We start from the raw sequence: 22219 nt of genomic DNA on the forward strand, positions 1-22219 counted from the left end.
AAAACGCTAAATTTGTTTTAAAACAGATGGAAAAAATTAAAGCAGGATACAGATATTCAAAATCAAAATTATTTCTTGAAAATTTACACTTAACTAATTTTAATTAGCACATTAATTGGAAAAGAGGGGAAAATATAAAAATAGTATTTATGTGTAAAAAAAAATTAAACCCAAACTAGGGCTAAAAACTTTATTCAAAACGCCAATTTTAATACTACAAAGTTCCATTTCTTGACTGTTAAAACTGATGCTTAAAAAAGCCGCTTATGAGTAAAATCCAACAGCTAATTTGTTTACTGACTGTACAGAGAGCTCAAACAATAATTACTAATTCAGAGTGCTCTTGTAAACAATCTATTTTTGGTTGAAACACGCATGAGGCTCAGAGCATGCTCTGAGGACAAGACATAGTGGCTTTATGCAAGATAGGTTTTATATTACTTATTCATTTATGTTATAAACACCTGAGATTTAAGCTGAATAATTCTCCACTGTCTAACTACACAAAGAAATGGACGTTAGCTCATTCATAAATAAATTATGCAAATAGAATATACCCATAAATAAACACAAGGGATACACATTCTTTACCTCTGCCTCTTTTTATTGTCATATTTAAGACAAGGATAAAAGATGTAATTTTAGTCTTAATTTTAAAATATACAAGAGAGTAAATCCAGCATTTAAGTAGCTCATTTTTCTATATTTACAAAAAACCAAACCAAAAATCCCCCCAAACCAACCAAACCCAAAAATCAAAACCAACCAAATAAAAAACCCAACCAATTAAAAAATGGAAAAAGGAAAGATGTGGTTATTTGTTCCAGTACAAACTGCACCCACTTAGACCTTGAATAGAATCTTAATTCACAAAAATGTCAAGCACTATCAGTAGAATTTCCCCTGATAAAACAAAGTACTTAACCCCAGGAAAGGTTTATGGGCTTTCTCTCCACGAAGCCTTTACCCATGTTAAATTTACATCTTGACAAAGAAATAGACAAATGAGTAAGTGGCAATCTCACTGAGATCACAAAGCAAACTTGAATTTATTCTGAAATTTCTATTGCTAAAACAGAGATAGTAAAATATATATAACTTTTACAGCAGATAGTAAATGCACTGCATTCTTCATTTTCACCCTGCCAAAATCTAGGCAAATGTAGATCTTAGCATCACACCAAAACCACAAAATAATTTGAGCATAGCTGTGTTGAACTTCATATGAGATCTTGTCTGCACGGAGGATGAATTAAAAAACAGACACAGTGGCACCTGAAGACTTAGACCAATAGATTTACAGTCTCTGAATGTAGACTTACACTTTTGGTGGACATAAAGAAAAACTGCAGCAAAACGTGTTCATTTTCAAATGCTAGAATACTCAGCAGCCTACTTTTTCTTCAAGAGGGGACAATTTCAACTTTTCCCTTTACTTATTTCTCTTCAACCTTGACCCATGTCATGAGCACCCTGAGTACCCAAACACTGCTGAGAAAACACTACTGAACTTTCCCTCCATAGCACCACAATAAATTTAAACATACTACACTGAAATGATTTGAGCTCTATATTCATTCTGATAACTGCTTCAGTGGACTACAGCTGAAAATACTTCCAAATTATTTCATGGCAATGCATAAAAACAGCATCCTTCAGTTTGTACTCCATATAATAAAATCAAAGTAGGTTGCTCAATGATCCTGCTCAATTAGGAAACCTTCCCAAAACTAGGACTGCTCTAAGTTACTGATTCCAACTTGCAATATTCTTACAACAGTCTTCTCAGAATTTAGTAGCATCCATAAAATACAGCTTCTTGTAGATACGGTCCCAAAACAGAATCCTGAAGAGGAAAATAATTTACTGGCTAATAACCTGGGAAAAAGAAAAACTCATTAAAGCTGCCAAAAGCACAGAGAACGATTTCAAACACTTTGAACTGTGCTCCTGAACTCACGATGAATTAATCACAGACTCCGTTCCAGCTTTCTGAAGTTTCTGTTCTTAAAAGCTGTAGACTGACCTCTGCAGCTCCTGCTGAAAGAACACTTCCAAAAGCATTCTGGGCAAGCTCACAGAACTCTCTTGCAAATCTCATTTGTTTTTTAATAAAATCTGAATGTACATTAAATAAATATTGAGTTAATAACAGCTTGCACCCACAGTGGGTAACTGCAAAAGCTAACACTGTCACATGAAAGAAAATGTTATCAGGTGAAAACCACTTGAAATTTGTTTCCACTCTCTGGGGCACTCTTTCTTTCAGGGTCAGTACTAACCACAGGTGGTGAACATTTGGGCAATTCTTTTGATATAATTTCACTTACCAATTCCCTATGAGAGACATAGAACCAATAATACACTTTGCTTAATTTAAATATTGTTTGCTGACTATTTCTCGGTTTGTTATCTTGTTTTCTGTCCAAGTGCTATGTAACAATGGGAATATGAAATTCATTATGATCAAATATCAGAGGCCTCCTGGGAGGAGTTGATTCTTTGTCTGCTTTGTGTAACAGTTTAAAGAGACCTGTCCCAATATTCATTGGAATTCCCATGATGATGCACTCAGAAACACCTAGGAAAAAACAAAACAAACACAGTGAACATTTGAACAGTAAGGATTTACAAAACTACTTTCATTTGCCCATTCTGTTTTGTATTACCTACAAAACAGAATGGGCAAGTGCTTGAACTTCACAGGTGAGGACCAATGCCTCTTCACTAGACAAAGTTAAATGTCATGGTCATCAAACCAGTATGTTACTTAACAGTGTTAAACTCTACAGGACAAACTCAACCTAACCTAAACATCTTGTCCAGTAATGAAAGCCCTTTAGAAGGTTTGTTTTTAGAGAAGACAGTGCTCATAGCAGAAGATGCAAGGCAAGCTTACTTCATGTTCATTCTCTGACTCAGTGCTAAGGCTTCAGTCAAACCTGGCAGGGCTCCCTTGAAACCTCCCCAAGTTCCCAGTGAGAAAGGCACAGAACTACTTGAGCTGTAACGCTCCTCGCATTTCCACCACTCAAAAAGTGCTTGTTTTGAAGTGCAAGATTGAATCTGTCCCAATGATTTTTGATGGTTATAACATTTCCAGTGCAATGTGCTGACACATGTATATTCCAGACCTACCAATGTGCACGACTTTTCCAAAGAATGAACGTTCCACACTCAAAGCAAGCTCTCAGATATCAGTGTTTCTCTCTCAGCATGCTGTTATGATCTAAATGACATTTTTGCACATTCTCAGGAGTATAACTCAACTGTCATTCACATAAATGTTTAGGAAGGTAACAAATAGCTGTACATTTGAATGCAGAAAGGATGAAATAAACTGAATTAAAATTCTGACTTGATTCATAGTTTGAATGTACACAAATGAAGATTCAGAAAACACTGTACACAGAGCACTGCTTGCAACTGGCTACACTAAGACCATCAAGATATATCTAGTTAACTAGTTAACTTTTGCGTAACACATGCATATTTCTTTATTTCATTAGTACCCAGAAACTCCCAATTCAGCTCCAGGAGGGTAGGTATTGCATAAACGGATCTTGAAAAGAGTGAAACCTGCTTTACTTCTTTTCTCCATTTAACCTATTAGACTGACTTTTTAATAATTCAGTCCCAAAATACATGTAGCTTAAAGGAGAAGAATACCTGAAAAGAATGGGGGCAAAGGCATTACAAAACCCCAAAATTATTTCAATTCCAAATATTTGAGCACATGACAAAAATACTAAAGAAAGAGATAAACAGAATGCCAGAACTCATTGACTGGCTTTTCTGTTTGCTGTATGTATATGGGCATGCATACACTTGAGCATATGTAGCTATATATTAGCCAAAATTTAGCAGATTCTTTCATGAACTCACTAAGATGATTCAGTGGCTGCTAATGTACTTAAACTTAAAACTCAGGAACACATATATTTAAAAAGAAATTTCTGACAAGTATCTTGTCTGCTGTTAAAGACGTGAATACTGATAAACAAGACTTCTGATTAAAAAAACAAAGACCCACAATATTAATCTCTTTAGAGTAGAAATAAATGAAGATATGAAGAACTTGGCCCTTCTGCTTATTACTAGGTACAAGTGCTAAATGACCTAAGCAATCAGGTAAGAGTATAATCTTCAGCTAGGCTGAGATGTACCTGTCCCCCTTCTTAGCAGGAATGAAAATGAAACCTAAATACTGAGTGAGGTACTAGATTTATTCAACAGCTCTAGGTGTTGAAGATAAAAAAATTTTCACAACTGGAAAACCAGAACTATTGATAGTAAGACAGATTTCCTGGTATTTTACTGAGATCTAGGGTGAGAAATAAAACCAAATTACTCAAAGCCTACTTCAAGAAACATCCAACAAATATCCAACTGACTTCAAGATCTCAGTCTGAGATCATGATAAGTAGAGGAACACAACAAACTTCCAGGACTTCTAGAATGAATTAGCCTCAAGTCTGAACTTAACCTGAAGTTTTTGACATACCAGCTGAACAGGAAGCTTAACAAAGACAGAACTCCAATGCTTTGAAGAGGTTTTACAGATGCTGGGTAAGGACCAAAAACTGTAACACACTTGGCAATACCTACCACAAACAGAATCCTTCTGTCCAAAGTAGGCAGCATCAAAGAGATGGTCTGCAGTCTTTTCAAAAGAAGCCAGCATCAACACACTTTCCTTCATTTTTGCCAGTCCAAACCTGGTAATGCCCAGAACTTCACCCTTGATTGATGGAAAAACCCAAAGAGTAAGCCTGAGTAAATAAATAAATAAATATGCTATCTACAATATAGTACTGTCATAATACACTGATTCACAGTTGAACATCCTGAAAGTTAGTAGTTTGGTTGTAATGAATACTTACATAAAACAAAAATCATACTTTCTATACAATAGAAGCTGGTATAAATGGTTAATAGCTCTTGAATAGATCTTGAGTATTGAACAAATTGAAAGAAACACGGCCATGAGAAAAAACTCGACAATTACAAAGTGGCTGCTGAACTACAAAATTCAGTGGGGTCTGAGAGTACTATGCTGAATCTACTGCCTATTACCTACAGATAAATCTGACCTCAGCTGCCAGGAGACTACAGAAGATGCTCAATCTTCATCTTTTTCAGTCTCCAGGAAAAAAGGTAATTAGCTTTCTAAACTAACTCAACTTGTTTGTTTCTTATTTCTTAGAAACATCCTGATTATATCAGATAGCACATAGAAGTCTAAGTACAGGCAAAAGAATGCATGGCAGGAGCCCACCAAGTTGAAAACATGGCACTCTGATCCCTTTTCTACTGCTGTGCTGCAGCTTCACAGGGTCACAGCCCTGGGGACTGCTGCTGCTCAGTACAACAAAGCTCTGCAGTTTGGGAACAAATCACGACTCCATCCATTTCACCCAAATTAAACCCTTGCACTCTGGCAGGCAAATTGCAAAATCTTACTTCACTAAGTGCAGTCAACTCTAAAAACCATATTGGATGTGAAAGAGAAAAATCAATCAGTAAAGAGCAGATGATTTTGTACTAACACGTTGAGTAAGACTTTTCATGTCAGCTGATTCTGCGTGTAATGTCTGCATCCTTTGCTTCACATATGGCGCAGCTGTTACAAACCACTCCCCATGGGGCTTTCTACACAGCAAGCCTTAAAGTGCATGCATGGCTACCCAAACAGTTGTTTTTCACATCACCATGCTTAGGATTCTTATTTTCCATTATCAAATTATCATTCCCTACTCATTATATCAATTAGTTTTCAGTCAAAATAGATCCACCCTCCCCCAAAGAACCAGAGTAATTAAGCATTTTGGGTAAAATACAAATAAGAGTATTAGGTCAGTACAACTTGGAATTCCTTAAGCCCAGAATGAATTTCCATCTCCTGAGCTCACCCACCATTCTCAAACATGACTAAATTAATTTGTTTAAACAGGCCAATGTAAGATTTAGAAAAACCATAGTACCAACCTTGTAAGTCATTAGATCAGACAACAACATGACATGTCTCCTGTCAATGCTCATGCCATGGTTCACCATCGTGTACTGAATCTCATTGATAATGGTTGTCCGAGCAGCTTCAATTCCCAGAGTTTTCTCTACCTACACAAGAGATTGTTGCATGTTACATGAATGAAGAATCAAGTGTTTGCAGCAAGTACACTCCTGGAATAAATACCATCTGACAGCATACTGATATTCCATTTCTATGGCTACTCTTTTAAACTTCTCCATTTAAAAAATATTAATAGAAGCAGCTTCTTTGTGGTGAACAGTGCTGCCAGTGAATTATTCTCTTGTGTTAATGCATTCTGACATGTATTAGTGGAATCAGGCTTCATTCCATATCAACTGCTGCATCTGAGCACAAACAAGCACTTGTAATAAAGATGCTACAGGGAAAACCCCACAGCACCCATTCAGACATTACCTCGTAAGTGTTGTTAGAGGATGTTTTTGTTCCTTTCACTCCATGAGTAGCCATAACAGCTCGTAGATTATCACCCTCAACCAGAAGCTTGTATTTTTCCTTTCCACTTTGTTCATCAACATGAATGACAGCTCTGGAAACCTCTGGTATGCCTTGCACTACAACCTTCAAAAACAAAAAAAGCCCTAGTAACTTTGATATATGCAGTAACACAGTAAAAAGGGTAACACTTAGCAGCACTCAAGCCTATTGAGAAGATCTAGTACATGGAGTAAAGATTAACTCAAAACACATACGAGTAAGATTTCCTGCTCTTAAATACTCTAGTGCAAAACTGACATTGTAGTACAAACCTTACTCACTAGCTACATTTTCTATTTTATGTCTGACATTGCCACACTCTGGTTTGCGTGTCTGAATGGTGGCAGACCCATTCTATTTACAAATATTAGTAAAGGATGGCTTAGTTTCAACAGCAAGGCAGTACCATCACAATCTGCGTTACTGACCCGGCCTATCATCACTGTCAATACTAACAAGAATTATTTCATCTTGCCACCATGGAACAAATTATTACTACTGATTACCTCCTACAAAAGCATGAGACAGCCTTGGCTTTTACCTTTGGTAGCTCTTCCTTGAGAGACTGCAATACATAATACATGGAACTCTTGCTATTTTCACGAGGGGTCACACACACAACTGCTTCTCCATGCACAGCAACATCCCCAGGCTTCACTCTGAGCTTGGAGACGCAAATCGAGTAGCGCACGGTCTCGGCATTCACCTGTGCCAAAAGGCAGCCAGCAAACATCGGGGTTATCAGCAGGTATCAACGTGCTCAAATAAATGGAGCCATCTTTCAACAGGTTATAAAAAGGAAAAATGTAGGGGGAAAATCCCCAAATATTCTCTTCTCATTTAGTCTTATAAATTGCATGAAATAGTATCCTAGGCTGAAGGTTACCAGCCTGTACATTAACCAATGGACAGAAATGGCATCCCTGTGTTTAGCAAAACACCATACCAGAGTATGTTCTCTCACTTCCAAACAAACGGGAAATGATCCACTTTGCAAGGAAAAAATACAAGAGACCCTTCCAGATGTAATGTGGAATTACACAACATCTATCATTCACTTCCTTTTTGTTAGCTTCCCCTGGTGTGATTACTGACACAGGATTAAGACACCCTGTGTAATGTATCCAAGGTATAAGAACTGAACTGTAAGAACTGAACAACTCACCTCTAATCTCAGCAGTCTGATGCGCTCTAAAGACAGCTTCACTAGGATGAAACAGTCGTCTGGAAGAAACACTTCCTCAATATATTCAGAAATCTTTAAGAGACAAGGACAAAACAATTAGCATGCATAAATGGCTAAAAGGCTAAAATTGCCATTGGCAGTTGCATTGCAATTGGCTAATGCATCCATTTAAAGCATTAGCAATAATACAATTTTCTTACCTCTCCTAACAAAGTTTTCTCAATTCTTCCTTTAACCAGACGGGCAAAATCAGGATCATCATCTTTGTCCAACTGTGCTGTTATAATAGGGGTGCTACAAGAATAAACACACACACATGAAAACCCAGGTAGGAAATTGCTCAGCTAGAGTAGAGATGGCAACTTGAATTAGAGCCTGCCTTATGGAATTTCTCTCTTATCTAGAGCAGTATTTAGTAAAATAAAGAGATCTACAGCTTCCTCAGGTGTATTTCAGAACAATTACTGTTCAGGTACTTCAGGCTGGTAAAAACAAGCAAACACACAAGTACTAGTGACTGTTTTCATGGCATGTGTTATTCTAGTATTATTTAAGCATGGCTTCATGCACACCTAGAAATAGGTATGCCTCAAGTACTGCTAAGCACCAGAGCACTTCACAATAAGTAAGAAGTCTAAGGAAATATTATACTTAAATAATCATTTTCCTTTATTTGATTTTTCTCTGTGGGCTTAAATATCACAGTTGGGCAGACATATTTTTGTTTAGGTATTTGCATTGAATGGTGTCTAGTATATTGCTCAGGACAGGAAAATGCTATCATGTATTGCAAATTTACCCAGTAGGTTTCACTTGGGCAAAGGGAAAAAAAACCTCAACAGATCAAGACAATATTTGTACCTAATAGCCTTTGAAGCATTAATGATTTCTTTGATTCTTGGCACACCCAAAGTAATGTTCATTGAAGCAACACCAGCGAAATGGAAAGTCTTCAGAGTCATCTGTGTGCCAGGCTCACCAATGCTCTGTGCACAAAGAGCTCCTACTGCAGAACCAGGCTCCATCTGTGCCCTGATTAAAAAAAAAAAAAACATAGAGATATGGAACTGAATAAGGTATAAGATCCTAAGCAAACAGCAACAGAAACTATTCTGGTAGATATATGAGAAGTTTGCTAACATAGTTTAGTAAAAAATAAACAAGAGCAGTTAAAAGGCCACCAATACTTTAAGACTGATCTCATACAAAGCAAGAAGATGCCCTGTCATATAATCACTCCACAGATTCAGTATAACTAGATTCAGTATAACTTCAATAACAGATTACAAAATGCTTGTCTTCTTCCTCCTATGCATCAAGCACTAGATCCAGCATTTTCCCTTCAGGGAAATACCATATGCTAACATTTACTTATTATAGTAAAAGTGATAATTCACATATAAAAACACTTAAGACAAATGTAAACAAGTACTCCTAATAAGGGAAAGCAAAAAACTGGTAATTGCTTTAAAATAGTTAAGAACTTAATATATACATGAATTTTCCAGAAGAATAAATCATTAGGAAACAATTGATGCAGGTAGGCCACAAAGGAGAGATCACCAAATCCAAAAGTCTAAGGAAATGAAATTAATCTCAATGGATAAAGAGATTAGAACATCAACACCAGCATTATCTTGGTAGAAGCCAAGAATAACAAACAAAAGGATCCAATGAGTGCATAAGAGATCAAAGAACATTTTAAGAATAAAGTGTGATATAACTCCTCAGACTGTGTAGATCAAGAATAGCTATCAAGATTCATTTGAATTTGAAACTCATCTATTTAGACTTTGTTCTGCATGGACTCATTGAAGGTTTTCAAAAACCTCCTGCAAGAGGGGGAGGAAAACATGTCTGGCAGTGGGTGTAAGAATGTGAAGTGTTTAAACAATATCCTTCCTTACTCTGAATCCTATCACTTTTGGCTTTTACCAGAATCTGCTGTCAAAACACAGTCTGTGGGTATAAGTAATGAGTAGCTAAATGCTAAAACTGCTTGTTAGTATGATTACTATTACTTCAGAAGGAAGGTGCTGCTTAAAAACAAGCAGGTAGCTTTGCATGCTCAAGAAACAAAATGAAACATAAAGCATTTTTTACAATGTAAAAGGATACCAAAGTTTGTTAATGAAAGGATCTGATTTTGACTCAAGACAGACGTAAAAGTCCCACCTGTTACATCTCTATAACTTTTGTGCAAAACCACCTCAACAAGCCCACCCATAGACAGTGATGCCTTTTTTTTGCATCCTACCTTTGTCTTGCAATGCTTATGTCATTGGAGCCAATTGTTTCTAATTCTTTGTACTGCATTCATAACAGAACCAACATTCAGACAGTAAAAACAGCAAAATACGCCCAGATGTTACCAACAAAACAGCAGCAGTGAGAACACAGCAGGGTAAACACTCACCTCATATATTTGTCTCTACAAGTCTCTAGAAACTTCTCTAGTTGTGTTGGAGTAATCCTATCCAACTGATATAAAACTCTTGGCTGAAAAGAGAATGGAATAGTTGGAAAAGCATCAACTTATGGAGATGGAAAAGAATGACATCATTACAACACTGAAGTTATTTACCTCTGTTGTGCCATTGTCATTAATTCCATACTTGTCCCTAGTTTTTTTTATCTTCTCAGAAACAGCTTTGATGAATTTTTTAATTTCCTGAAATCACATTAAAATCATAGTGAGCAAAGACATGGTGTCCATATTGAAGTCTTGAACAGTAAGTTATTTACTTTAAGCTCCAAATATTTACAATAAATTAATAATGCACAGTATGAAGAAAAGAACATAAAAATTCAGACAAACACATACATTAGAGTTTAGCAATCCAGATCCACTTTGGTGTAGCCACAAATCAGTAGCGGGACATGAAGACTGTGGTCCACGCTGAATAAAAGCATCCTTCCTGAGCACACACTGACTGGTGAAGATAGCTGACTTGGGCTGACCCTTCCTACTCCCCACTTACTGGAAGTGATTTAAAAACTCAAACACCAACTCAAAATTCTTATTTCTTGGCACTACTGACACAAACACATTCTCACTCAACCCTCACTATTCAAAATAGTCAAAATGGAAAGACTGTGGCAAGAGAAGAAGTATATGAAGTATATCTGCTGGATATATATCAGAGATCTGAGGTGCACTTTCTTTGATAGAAGAAACCTCAAACCTCAGAACTATTATATACACATGTATATAATATGATTCCCTAATATGATTCAAATAACTCCTCCAAGCTGTGGAGAGGTCTTGAAGATAATTGCATTCAACACGTCATACTACATAGACCTTTCACTCTCTTACCAGGCTTACCCAAAAGAAGTTCTAATAGTCTTCACTGGAACACAAACTGAAACAATACTAGAATAATATCCAACATGTATTCTATAAAAGATTATTTGGTCATTACACATTGGACATATACATTTACACTAGAAGTCATGAAATATGAGATCCATGATTAAACTCTTGCACAAACATGGACTTGGTGCAAGTCATGACCATTAACACAGGTTATCAAAACCAAAATATAAACAAAAAGCAAGAGGAAATCCTTGCCATCTATTTCAACCAACATTTTAGGAAAGCCTCTATAGAGAAACAAATACTTGGATTTTTTAGAGTCCTTTTAACCCTTTTCTATCCCATTAGTCCTACCTAACAAACAGAGTGATGGTCACACAGCATTGCCGCTTCTGCACTAGGTACTGGACCCCTTGCAACCAGCACAGTCAGCTAAGCACTGGCAATTAATTGCAAAAACGAGTAAGTATCTGAGGGACTGCCATTTGTTTTTTCCACAGCCGAGTTCATAGAAACATTATGAAAACATTTCTATTACATTCTAACAGAATTCTCTCTCAAAAATAACATTCTTACTGACATTCAAGATACTTCCATAAAGTACATTTTTTTCTGTGAGTACCAGAACCAAGTTCAAAAGGAAGAACAGGCAACAGAAGTGCTGCTGGAATGGACGCTCCAAAGCTGCTTCCCCACTTGGATGACAGGATGTATTCTTATGTTTTTGCCCCTTTTTTCTGCCCTGCAGTAAGTAGCATTATTCACAAATATACTTGGACATTTTAAAGGCTTTTGACCCCAACATATTAGCAAAAAATTCATAATGTGATTTTTTTTCTAAAATAAATGTTTAGGCAATAATACGGAATTAGACAGGTTAATCTTTTCATTACACATGCATAAAAAAAGCAATGTTGCAGGACTTGCAGAAGACTTTTCCTCTTTGACAATGCCCGAGTTCCAAAGTACTTTAAAAAATCCAAACCACTCCAACACAATAAATCAGCTATTACATATAATTCTGAATAGGGTAATCAAATTATATGTTATTTCCATAGACCAGAGTAAAAAATGGTAGAAGATAAATCTCTGAAAACTTATTTTTTATTGACAAATTTTTATTCATGCAGAAGACCTAAAAGAGGAAATTACTTATTATTCTCAAGTATATGTTGGCAGTTTACCCAAACTATGGATTAATTTTTGCTACAAATGGAATGAAAATGTAGCTCACTCTTTGCTGAGCCTAGCTCTGTCTCTCTCTGGATTTATTATCTTTAGTGCAATACTGTACTCTATGAGCATAGCTATGTAACTTCCAGAGTGGACTCAAAAAAACACTGATTTTTTTTTTCACAGCTTCTAAATCCATGAAGTCTTAGTCTGGACCAGATTAATGAAGAGGCACCAAACAGGCTCAGTAAAATGTGGCTCAACACAGGCCTTGCCAGCTCCTCCTTGCTGCCTAGGCCAAAGGGCAGTTCAGGGTTTGCATCAGGTGTCCAGCAGCCAAGTTAGTGGGGTCACACACTCACACACCAGAAGCACTGCTTGCATGGCAATCTGTGCAGGGAAGAAGCCTCTGGAATGCACAGAGGCACAGACAGTGCCACGAGACTCAGCAAAATCTTCTCCAGATCAGGCAGACCCAGTAGGCCAACTCTGCATAGGGCAGCACTGACTGGCTGTGTGCTGAGCTTTTGGTGTGTTTGCATCACATTCACAGCACTTTTATTCCATCATCTCAAAAAAAGCACAGAAAAATGACTTTTTTTAGACACACAATGTTCTGGACTGGAGTGGATAAGCCCATTACAGGAACCTCTGGCTAAAATAACAGCACTAAGCAGCATCTCTGTTCTGGAATGGAAAAGTGAAGGAAGGGAAAGGGAAACACCAGAAAAACATGCTCATATTCCTAGAGAGTAAATTAATGACTTCCAGAAAAAAGTGTCAAGTACTGAAAGAAAGCTCCCTCAAAATCCTTGAATTCAGCAATGGGTATTAACATGTCACAATATTCACATTAAGTTAAATAATTGTGATGATCATTATGTCTTAATTTAACAAGCAGTAATGTATATATGCTAATCAATTACTTTAGCACTATACACACATCTCTAGCTAAAAAGCACTAACATTAATGCTCACACAGGGCACACACATGCTACAATTACCTCATTATATTTTTCATAACCTGTCTCAGTTAATGTCTTCAAGGATGAACAAAAAAAAAAGGAAAGAAGAAAACGTAACTATCTAAAACTTAAAAAATCTTAGGCTAATTATCACTAAGGTGATGTAGCCATATCTGTACTTCTGAAATTAATAACAATTATTTAAATTTTCATTATATTATTTACAATACGTATACTTAAAAACCAGCTTTATCCACAAACTCTAATATTAAATTATTTGATTTCTTTTCCTTCAGACTTACAGTTAAGATTTACAGCATATTTCAAATACAGATGTCATTTGACTCTATCAATGGAAGTGCAACTCAGGTTTACCTTGTGCTCTGAAACACTCTGATCTATTAAAAAGCACCCCTTCAAATACAGGTCATGAAATGAATTTTTTCTCATCACTGCCAGTAATCAGAAGGTTCATCAAGGTAACAGCTTTATATAGCTGCAAGGTTAATTCTACAGGCAGGTTAATTCTACAGCTTTGATCACTGATTCTCAAGGAAGTCTTGAGAGTGGCTGCTCTCATAAATATTAAAATTGCCCAATGCTCTTTCAAACAGATTGAATTTTACAATTCAAAGTATAAGCAGCCATGCGAACCTTCACTCACCCTTAAAAGCCATGTAAGTAGTCTCCTGACAGGCTAAAGTCCTGTGCTTAAATCCTAAAGAAAAGTTAATCACAGTGTGATAAGGAAGTGAGATAATTACCTGCAGAAAACTGTCTTGGCAGCAAAGAAATTCATTCTTCTTCATGATGGACTCAGATGTTAACACCAATTCATTTTTGCTAAGGGCTGGCTCACTTCGGCATGGATAGACAGCCTTCACAGGAAAAAACCTGAGTTATCCACAGACAGCACATGCACAAAAACTCCATTGCAAAGACACAGAACACAGATATGGAGAACTGAATAACAGCATTCTTTATTTCTGGTTGTGTCTTTTTGTAGTTTGTTTAATGGGTTTTTTTTGGTTGGTTTTGGTTTTCTACACTATATATCAGACTACTGTGGGAAGAAGAACCACATCCACTCTTCCTTATTTCTGCAAATTTGAAGGTATACACCCAGACATTTCTAGTTCTACCCATTTTTTACACCCATATTACAGAAATCTAAACAGTTACTTCAGCAAAAGGCATTTTTCTGGGGGAAGGGGGTCACGACACACCAACCAACCACAAAACCAAAACTGAACAATACAAGTCTTCAAACATGACAATATTATTGACCAACCGCCTGCCAGCTGAACTCAAGGAACATCTAAGTCTTGATTTAATAGAGAACTAATCTGTGCAATGTACCAAACTAGTGTCCAAATAAGCCAGCAGTAATTATCTACTGAGCTGGATATCAGGCCACAAAACTATTTTCGAGCACAGAAAGAAATTTTACTTGTCACAGCTTATACACGGTTTGGTCTCTATACACAAATTGCTGTTCCACTGGAAAAAAACATCCATTACTCTTAGAACACACATCCTGAAAGACTGACCAGGATCATTCAAAAAAGGCAGTTTGAAAGTAAGTCTTTCCACTGAAACAATTTTCCCTATTATTTACTACTTTCTTCTCCATGCTTAACAGTATTTTCACACTTTGAATAAGGATTTCAGCAATCCTTACCCTGATATTGTCTAGAACTCTCTTGAATTCCAGTGGTTCATCCTTCCCTTCCATAGCTGCAGGATCCAAGCCATCCCCTCCATAAATAAACTGTATAATGTCACCAGTAGAACTTCTGACTGTTAAATCATATTGTGAGCAAAGATCTTCAAGGGATTTTACCAGACGTCTCTGAAGGGAAAAAAAAAGTACAAGGAAAGTAAAACTGATCTTTTTAAAAACAGCTGTTGATTTGCAATACAAGAAGCACAGAAACAGACTTGGGAAATAAATCTGACACAGTGATCAGCAGGCATGAAAACCTACTTAAAATCAACTATTACCCCTCAGGCCTTACTGTACATTCTACAGAAGATTCAAGTCAAGAAAATTTCATGCAACAACACAATACTCCACATTTACAATTCCATTATATAGAAAAGCTAATGATTTAAGGCTAAGCTGCAAAAACCTATTGTAGTCTGAGGGATTTATTTGGGTGGGTTTTTTGACATAACACTCATATTCTTCCAAGCAGATTTATTTCTCAAGGGATACAATACTTTTTGTATATGAAAGCAGAGCCTCTCAATGATTCTTGTCACTGAGAAAAAAACAAAGAGGTCACGTGCTAAAACCATTTTTCTATCTGGGTTATCTGCTTCTCCTACATTAACTCCTTATATTGGGAAATCCCTTAACTATCATATTCCTTGGCATTCCCCAAAAGAAAGCATGCTATCAAACATTTTAGGTTAAAACATTTCTACTTGAAAGATGGACTTCATTGTTCCATGAAAGCACATTAGATCACCTAAACTAGACTATGAATTGGTACTTTTTTTCTCACTGGTGAGAAAAAAGCTAAGATAAAATGTTAAGATTTTTTTTTTTACATTTCAAAGTCCAAGTGCTACAATTCATTGATATAGGAAGAGAATTGAAGAGGAAAAATATTTTGCAGATTGCTTATTATATTTATATATACGCAAATACCTGCAGACATGCCAAGATTATTCCATTAGTTTTGGAGACAAATGGTCTAATAGACACCTACTCCAAAAGGTGGGTTTTTTTCTGTCTTTATACACTTAATTGTCTATCTTGGAATGTGTTTCCAGCCCCAACTTATCTTGGCTTTTCTGCTCTCTGTTACACTGGGACAAGGACTATAATTCACATACTACTTAAATGTTGGAACACAAATCTTAAGACTGCACATAAAAGCAAGAAGCTTTGTTGGAAGGACATATATTTACAACCAAAGACACTAAAATCTTACAGAACCAGTCTAAGCCTATATGACCACGGTCCCTCTTACCTAGAGAGCAGACATTGAAAGGGAGCTTTAGCTGCATTTCTGTCATCACTCACATCAGGTTCAGGAACACACTACACAGAAAGTAGTGCTCAACAATTGCATGGAAAAAGGACTTTTACCCATACTCAGGAAGAAACAGCTTAATACAAGCATATTCTTGTACCACTAGCTGAGGTCTTGTTTACAAACTTCACACCTCCTGGAGAAGACCAAGCCATGTATTTCATAGTATAAATTACTCTGTTTACATTGAAAACACACAAGGTTTGCAGTTCTCCCTGATCCATCACCTCAACAGGCACAAGAGAAATATCCACGTTTGCAGACTGATAAAACCCTCACTCTGCTGACCATTACCTGCATATACCCAGTTTCAGCTGTTTTTACAGCTGTATCAACCAGACCTTCTCGACCAGCCATTGTGTGGAAAAAGAATTCTGTGGGAGTCAAGCCAGAATAGAAGCTGTTGGCAACAAAGCCTTTTGCTGCAGGGAGCTGCAGGGAAGAGTGGGAAACACACAGTTAAAATGCAATGCATGTTCTGTATGTTACAGAAAGACATGGTGCATGTCATTTAAATGCTTTCTGCAAGTTAGCCAATGCCCCCACCAACACAGGACAATGACCTCAGCTCTGCTTAGCTCTCAAGTTCCATATTCGCATTTTAGACCTGAATAAAGGTTTCAGAAACCTTGCCTAGTTCTCCCAAACTAATTGATCACAGTTGCTCCTTCCTCCTTGCCACATGTCCAGCTATTCCTTCCCAAAACTACACCAACACTTCCATTAAATATGCAAAAATAGAAACTGCAATTAAGAATGTTCATTTTGCTATAGTAGTGCAAAGGTATTTGCTGAAGACTAAGGAAGCTAGGAAAAATACAACTGGAGATATGTACATAATTAATTTTTTTGAATGGTTTCCCTCACCCCTGAGGAAAGCTCTTGACAATGAAATTTACACAGGCATCCCTTCAAGTCAAAAATCACTGTTTATTGTTATTTAACAACAGGTAATGCTTTATAAATCAGAAAAACAGCTAGAGCTACATTTTACCTTCCCATTGAAACCATTAAATATTGTTTCCTTTTCTACTTATTCAGTATGTTACAGAACTCAGAAGTTGCAATTTGGACATTTAGTCACATATGTGTCATAGCTACCATCTGACACTTAGCTAGCACACAAACTAGACTATGGGCTCATACCCAGAACCTTCACTAGTGTTCATTAGATTTCAAACAGCACTTGAAAGAAATTCATCTCACTGGATTATATTAACAAGTGCATGAGAGTCACTTGCTTCATGTAGGACCAAAACATGAAACACAGAGTAACCCATGGTAGCCATCCTGGTGGAAAAAGAGAAAAACCAGAATGATTGATCTGGCATGTTCTCACCTGTTTTTAAAGACACCAGACACATTCAGCAGTTTTCCTGGAAAGTATTCGTGCAGTCAAATGTAACACCAGTGAGAAACTTTAGCTAATTATTTTTAGGATTATCAAGAGAACCAAAATTGTATCCTCACCTCACTTTAACTTTACTAAATTAGAAAGGTCAAAGCAAAGATTAGCTGTAAAAAGTCAAGCTAACTAGACATCCTGTGGCAATTCAGAGCACTGTTGTTAACTCCCAAATCACACAAAACATTTTACATTGACCGTATATGATCCTTCAGCATATCATGGCAGCATGTTTCATCACACAGTCTCCTCAAAAATGTTTAAAGAAACTTGTTCCACTTTCCTTCACAGTCTGTTGTAAACCCCCAGAATTACCTTAGAATGCTTCTCAAAGTGAGGCAAGGATCTGTTCTCAAACCCATCAGGAACACGGGACCCACTGATAGCCTGCTGCCCTACACAAGCAATCATCTGGGATATGTTAATGAAGGAGCCTGAAAAGACAAGGAAAAGAAAGCTCATCAGGGAAGCAGTATATTCCTCATTTGAGGGTGAAGGGCTATCTTCACTTCCATGAAGGTGAATTATTTAGCCTCATAGCTGCTCAGCAAATCAGAACCGCAAGACTTAGAGAAGCTTTGCTGTTACTCGTCCTGGTAATTTCAGAATTTATGCAAACTCTTAAGTGCATTTATGCACTGAAGTCTATGACACAGGCAACAATTTTTCATTTTTTTTCCTTTGAGTCATAGACATTCATGCCTTTATTTGGCTACCATCCTTTTATTATCCTGGGTTGTATCACAGATTGTGTTGTACACAGCCCATGATCCTAACCTACATATTTTGCTTCCCAATTTCTTCAATAAACAATAAACATACTTCAACAATATTTTTCATAAAGAGTTCAGTCTACCAGGACTCCTAGAACAAATTAAGTCCTAGAGAATTAAGTCACTAACTCAGAAGTTTTAATTGCTGAATATGTTTGCAAACAATGCCCCCCCAAAACCCCCACAAAAATGATACACTTAATCTACTTCTTGTCTTAGATTTCAGTATTTCTTTAGAATACAACATGCCCCTGTGAGCCTTTCCACAAAAAGCCTCGCAGTGACATGCTGTTAGAAATAAAATAAAAAAATTTATTAGACAGCCAAAAAAAGCAAAAGTGACTTCTTCAAATTCTTAAAAGAAACAAATGAAACAAATGAAAACTCCCTCAAGAATTCAAGACCTTATAGCATCTTCTAAAGAGGGGCTACAAGAAAGACACAGAGGGACTTGACACAAGGGCATGTAGTGATAGAACAGGAGGAATGACTTCAAACTGTCAGAGGGCAGGTTTAGATTGGACATCAGGAAGAAACTCTTTATAACGAGGTTGCTGAGAGAAGCTGTGGATGCCCTATCTTGGTCTGGTAGAAGGTCCAACCCATGGCAGGGGGTTGGAACCAGATGATCTTTAAAGCCCCTTCCAAATAATTCCATGATTCTACAAAATGTTGGTTCCCATTCTGAGTGTACCATTTACTGTTGATTTTTCTATGTGATATAAATACTTGAAGTAGAAACACAACTGAAAACCTTTAACTGATTAATTAGTAAGTCTTAAGAACAAGATATTTTGCAACTAGCACTAAAAATCAAGACACAAGAATAGCAGAACATCTCCTTGACTTTAACTATATCCAACTGTACTTAACCACTTGAAACACCTATGACATGAACTCGCAAACTGACAGTATAAAACAAACTATAAAGATGGAAGAACAAAGTTCCACCTAAGTGAAGGAGTGAGCAACCTACATGCCAAGTTCAGCTGTCCCTACCTTTAGAACCACAGAGAGCCATGATCAGGGGACTGTTGCTCTTGTCCAGTTCTCTGAGACAGGCACTGCCAGCATGATCTCTGATAACAGACAGTTCTTTAAGGATTAAAGCCTGAAATACAGTATTTCAGAGGTTCAGAATTTGCTAAAAAACACACAAACAGAACTCTATCACTCCCATCAACACCTTCAATAGTTAAAGGGAGTGCAAAACACAGTGAAGACAAAGAAACCCAGTTGTTCCTTCAGGTAAAACTATTTTAAATTTCAGCTTGCCTAACTTCCAGTTTGCTGAAGAAAATGTCTTTGTTTGGATAAGACAGGGGTATCCAAGAACATGACAATCTCTTATCAGCATCAGAAATATCAGCTAAATTGAGCATTGCACTAAGCTCTAAGTCACACAGTGCTGCACAGAAGATAACCACAAAAATCTTGATCAATGTAATTAACTCATTCCAATTACCTGTGTAATTTTATTCTCCAGTATCACCCCAATACACCCTGGAGGATTTCTGTTGTTCTGTGTTAAGCTAGCTTTTTTAGATGCATACAAACACCTAAAGCCTGTACAGACTCAGCTCAAGTTACATGCCTAGGGACTGTATTTGCTTGTATTTTAAGGTTTGAGAAGACAACCATAGACTTTCAATGTACAAGAACGTATTTGTGAAGCCTCTACTGCATATGGAGAGTTAATTTAATTAAAAATTGTACCTCTAGTGTCTCTTCTGCAGTACAACCAGGTTGCTGCTGTAGCTTGCCAGTGTTCAGAGCTTCAATATACTCATCACATTTCTTATAGCCAGCATTCAGGAGCTCATACTTAGCTTTTAGCAGGCCCTGCCCAGGGGTTACATCACCAATTCCAATTGAAAAGCCACGATTAGCTATTATTAAAAAGAAAAAAAAAATTTAGAGTTCAATCTCATATAGAGAAAAAAAATTAAACCCAGGAAATACTATTGGGAACTTTCAATTTTGCCTCCCATCATGTGACCATCACAAGCAGTTCATAAACACAACAATAATTGTTTCACTGTCTCCCACCTTCAAAACAAGCATACTTTTTTACAAGCACAGCATGTCACATGAAGCAAAAATCTTGCTTGCTCTCTATTTCTGTATTGAAGTATTATTTTACAAGGAAACGTACTTACAAAGATAGACTGGAGCAAGTCTGGCCAGACGTGACATGGCATCTGCAGCTTCCACCTGGCCCCAGTCTCTCAGCAAGATGTAGAAGATGTTGTTCTTGGATCCTGACCCCAGGGTTCCTTTGTCCATACTGCCACTCATTAACTCACTGTTTTGAATTGTGACATCTAGAAATGAAAAAGCAAAAAGAATTCACCAGTTTTCTAAAACACTCACCACCCATTAGTAATCACTTATGGAGAGAATTTTTAAATAGAAGCTCTGTCTATGCTCAGAATTTTCAATGTGAATTTAGGCATCATCTTCTTGAAGTACAAGTCACTGCTCTATCACTTATAATATCAAATCAAAATACGATTCAGGTTTTCTTGAGACTTTTGAGAAATTGCAGAGGACTTTCAGAATTACTCCGTCTGCAGAAATGCATTTTTTTCAGAGAACTGAAAACAGCCAACAAAAAAACCTGCAAGTTTTCAACATCATGTGCTCCTGTGTAACTCAGAAAATGGACTCTTCCCGTATTTTATGAAATTAATAGACTGTGAAAGTCAATGTCTTTTGTTCACAGGAGTGTGAGCAGGATTGCTTTGTGGCCTTTTGTCCTACAATATTTAGAAGCTTAAAAAATTGTTCCACAATGTTTACAACCGACTTCATAGCACAGAGTTTTCCTTTCATCTGCAGAAACCACTCAGTCATCTGTAGAGAGAGCTTGAGTGCTAACTGGGAAATTCTTTCTTGAGGCAACATTGCATGACAGAATTAGTGTAAATCAATGCTTCCTCAACTTACACTTGTGAGCAGCAAGGAACCAGCCTAAGCCTGCCTGCTCAAGTTCCTTTCCAACAGTCACCACATGCATATTAAAGTAATCCTAAGAAAAGTCTTCCTCTACAGCCTTTTCAACCATGGTGGTTTTTGCATTCCATCTGCCACAGACATCCCTAAGTGGAAGGACATGGATGGTTTGATATCCTAGGGATTTATCTTCCCTGCATGTTCTATCTCCTTACAGTGTTTGACTTCTAATCCCTGCATTAGTACCCCCCATCAAGAGACTAAATTTTTTCACTTGCCCTCTGAACAACCACTTCCTAAGCTTTGCTTTCCTCTCTCTCACCTTCAAACAGTAAAGCACCACGACAAACTGAGCATCATACAAAACTTTTCTTTCAGTTTAAGAAAACAGACTTCAAGTCTAGAGAAAAACTGCAAGATCTTATTTTCATTTCAAGAACACTTATGTCAAGCACAGCTTCAATGCCTACAGGAAGCTCAATAATTTCCAAGATTTCTTTGACAACTTGCAAAACACTGCTTTAGAAGTGTCACTCACAAGAATCATTGTAGCACAGGTCCTCCCCTTTGCCACAATACTGTTTGCCCTTGGTTCGTAGGTTGGCTTTTACAGGACAATCATCACTGGGTTTGAGGATGAGGCTGAAAACCTGTTTTCCTGTCCAGAGTGTTACAGGCTGAGAGAAACAGAAGAATAAAGATTACAAGTTTATGCTAAGACTACAGGAAAAGAGCAAGCAAGAATTTAATTGTAAAATTGCCTGACATACAGAACAAGTCTACAGAGAATCATACTTGTAGAAATGCATGGTAGCATTCCTTTGAAACACATCCCCTTTCATAGATTTGAACCTCCTTGGTGCTGAATGG

General features: G+C 37.1%; 1 protein-coding gene across 2 annotated transcripts in view; it reads right to left on the bottom strand.

The window, feature by feature from the left end:
- Positions 1 to 1025: 1025 nt before the first annotated feature.
- The window catches only part of POLR3A (RNA polymerase III subunit A), a 32038-nt gene continuing 10844 nt past the window's right edge, over positions 1026 to 22219 (bottom strand). Inside the window, exons 14-32 of one of the 2 annotated variants that reach the window (XM_063163875.1) lie at positions 21888 to 22026; positions 20554 to 20718; positions 20111 to 20283; positions 19394 to 19505; positions 17937 to 18055; positions 16511 to 16648; positions 14854 to 15024; positions 13937 to 14050; positions 13212 to 13247; positions 10300 to 10386; positions 10132 to 10214; positions 8577 to 8747; positions 7916 to 8009; positions 7695 to 7787; positions 7071 to 7235; positions 6449 to 6613; positions 5989 to 6120; positions 4609 to 4741; positions 1026 to 2581 (exon numbers count right to left, since the gene is read on the bottom strand). In XM_063163875.1, the coding sequence (XP_063019945.1) occupies positions 2433 to 2581; positions 4609 to 4741; positions 5989 to 6120; positions 6449 to 6613; positions 7071 to 7235; positions 7695 to 7787; positions 7916 to 8009; positions 8577 to 8747; positions 10132 to 10214; positions 10300 to 10386; positions 13212 to 13247; positions 13937 to 14050; positions 14854 to 15024; positions 16511 to 16648; positions 17937 to 18055; positions 19394 to 19505; positions 20111 to 20283; positions 20554 to 20718; positions 21888 to 22026 (2439 nt within the window). In that variant the 3' untranslated portion in view covers positions 1026 to 2432. The remainder of the gene's footprint in view (positions 2582 to 4608; positions 4742 to 5988; positions 6121 to 6448; positions 6614 to 7070; positions 7236 to 7694; positions 7788 to 7915; positions 8010 to 8576; positions 8748 to 10131; positions 10215 to 10299; positions 10387 to 13211; positions 13248 to 13936; positions 14051 to 14853; positions 15025 to 16510; positions 16649 to 17936; positions 18056 to 19393; positions 19506 to 20110; positions 20284 to 20553; positions 20719 to 21887; positions 22027 to 22219) is intronic. The other variant, XM_063163876.1, reaches the window with a different exon arrangement.

This window comes from Melospiza melodia, chromosome 9, assembly GCF_035770615.1.
Source record: "Melospiza melodia melodia isolate bMelMel2 chromosome 9, bMelMel2.pri, whole genome shotgun sequence".
Classification (NCBI taxonomy): domain Eukaryota; kingdom Metazoa; phylum Chordata; class Aves; order Passeriformes; family Passerellidae; genus Melospiza; species Melospiza melodia.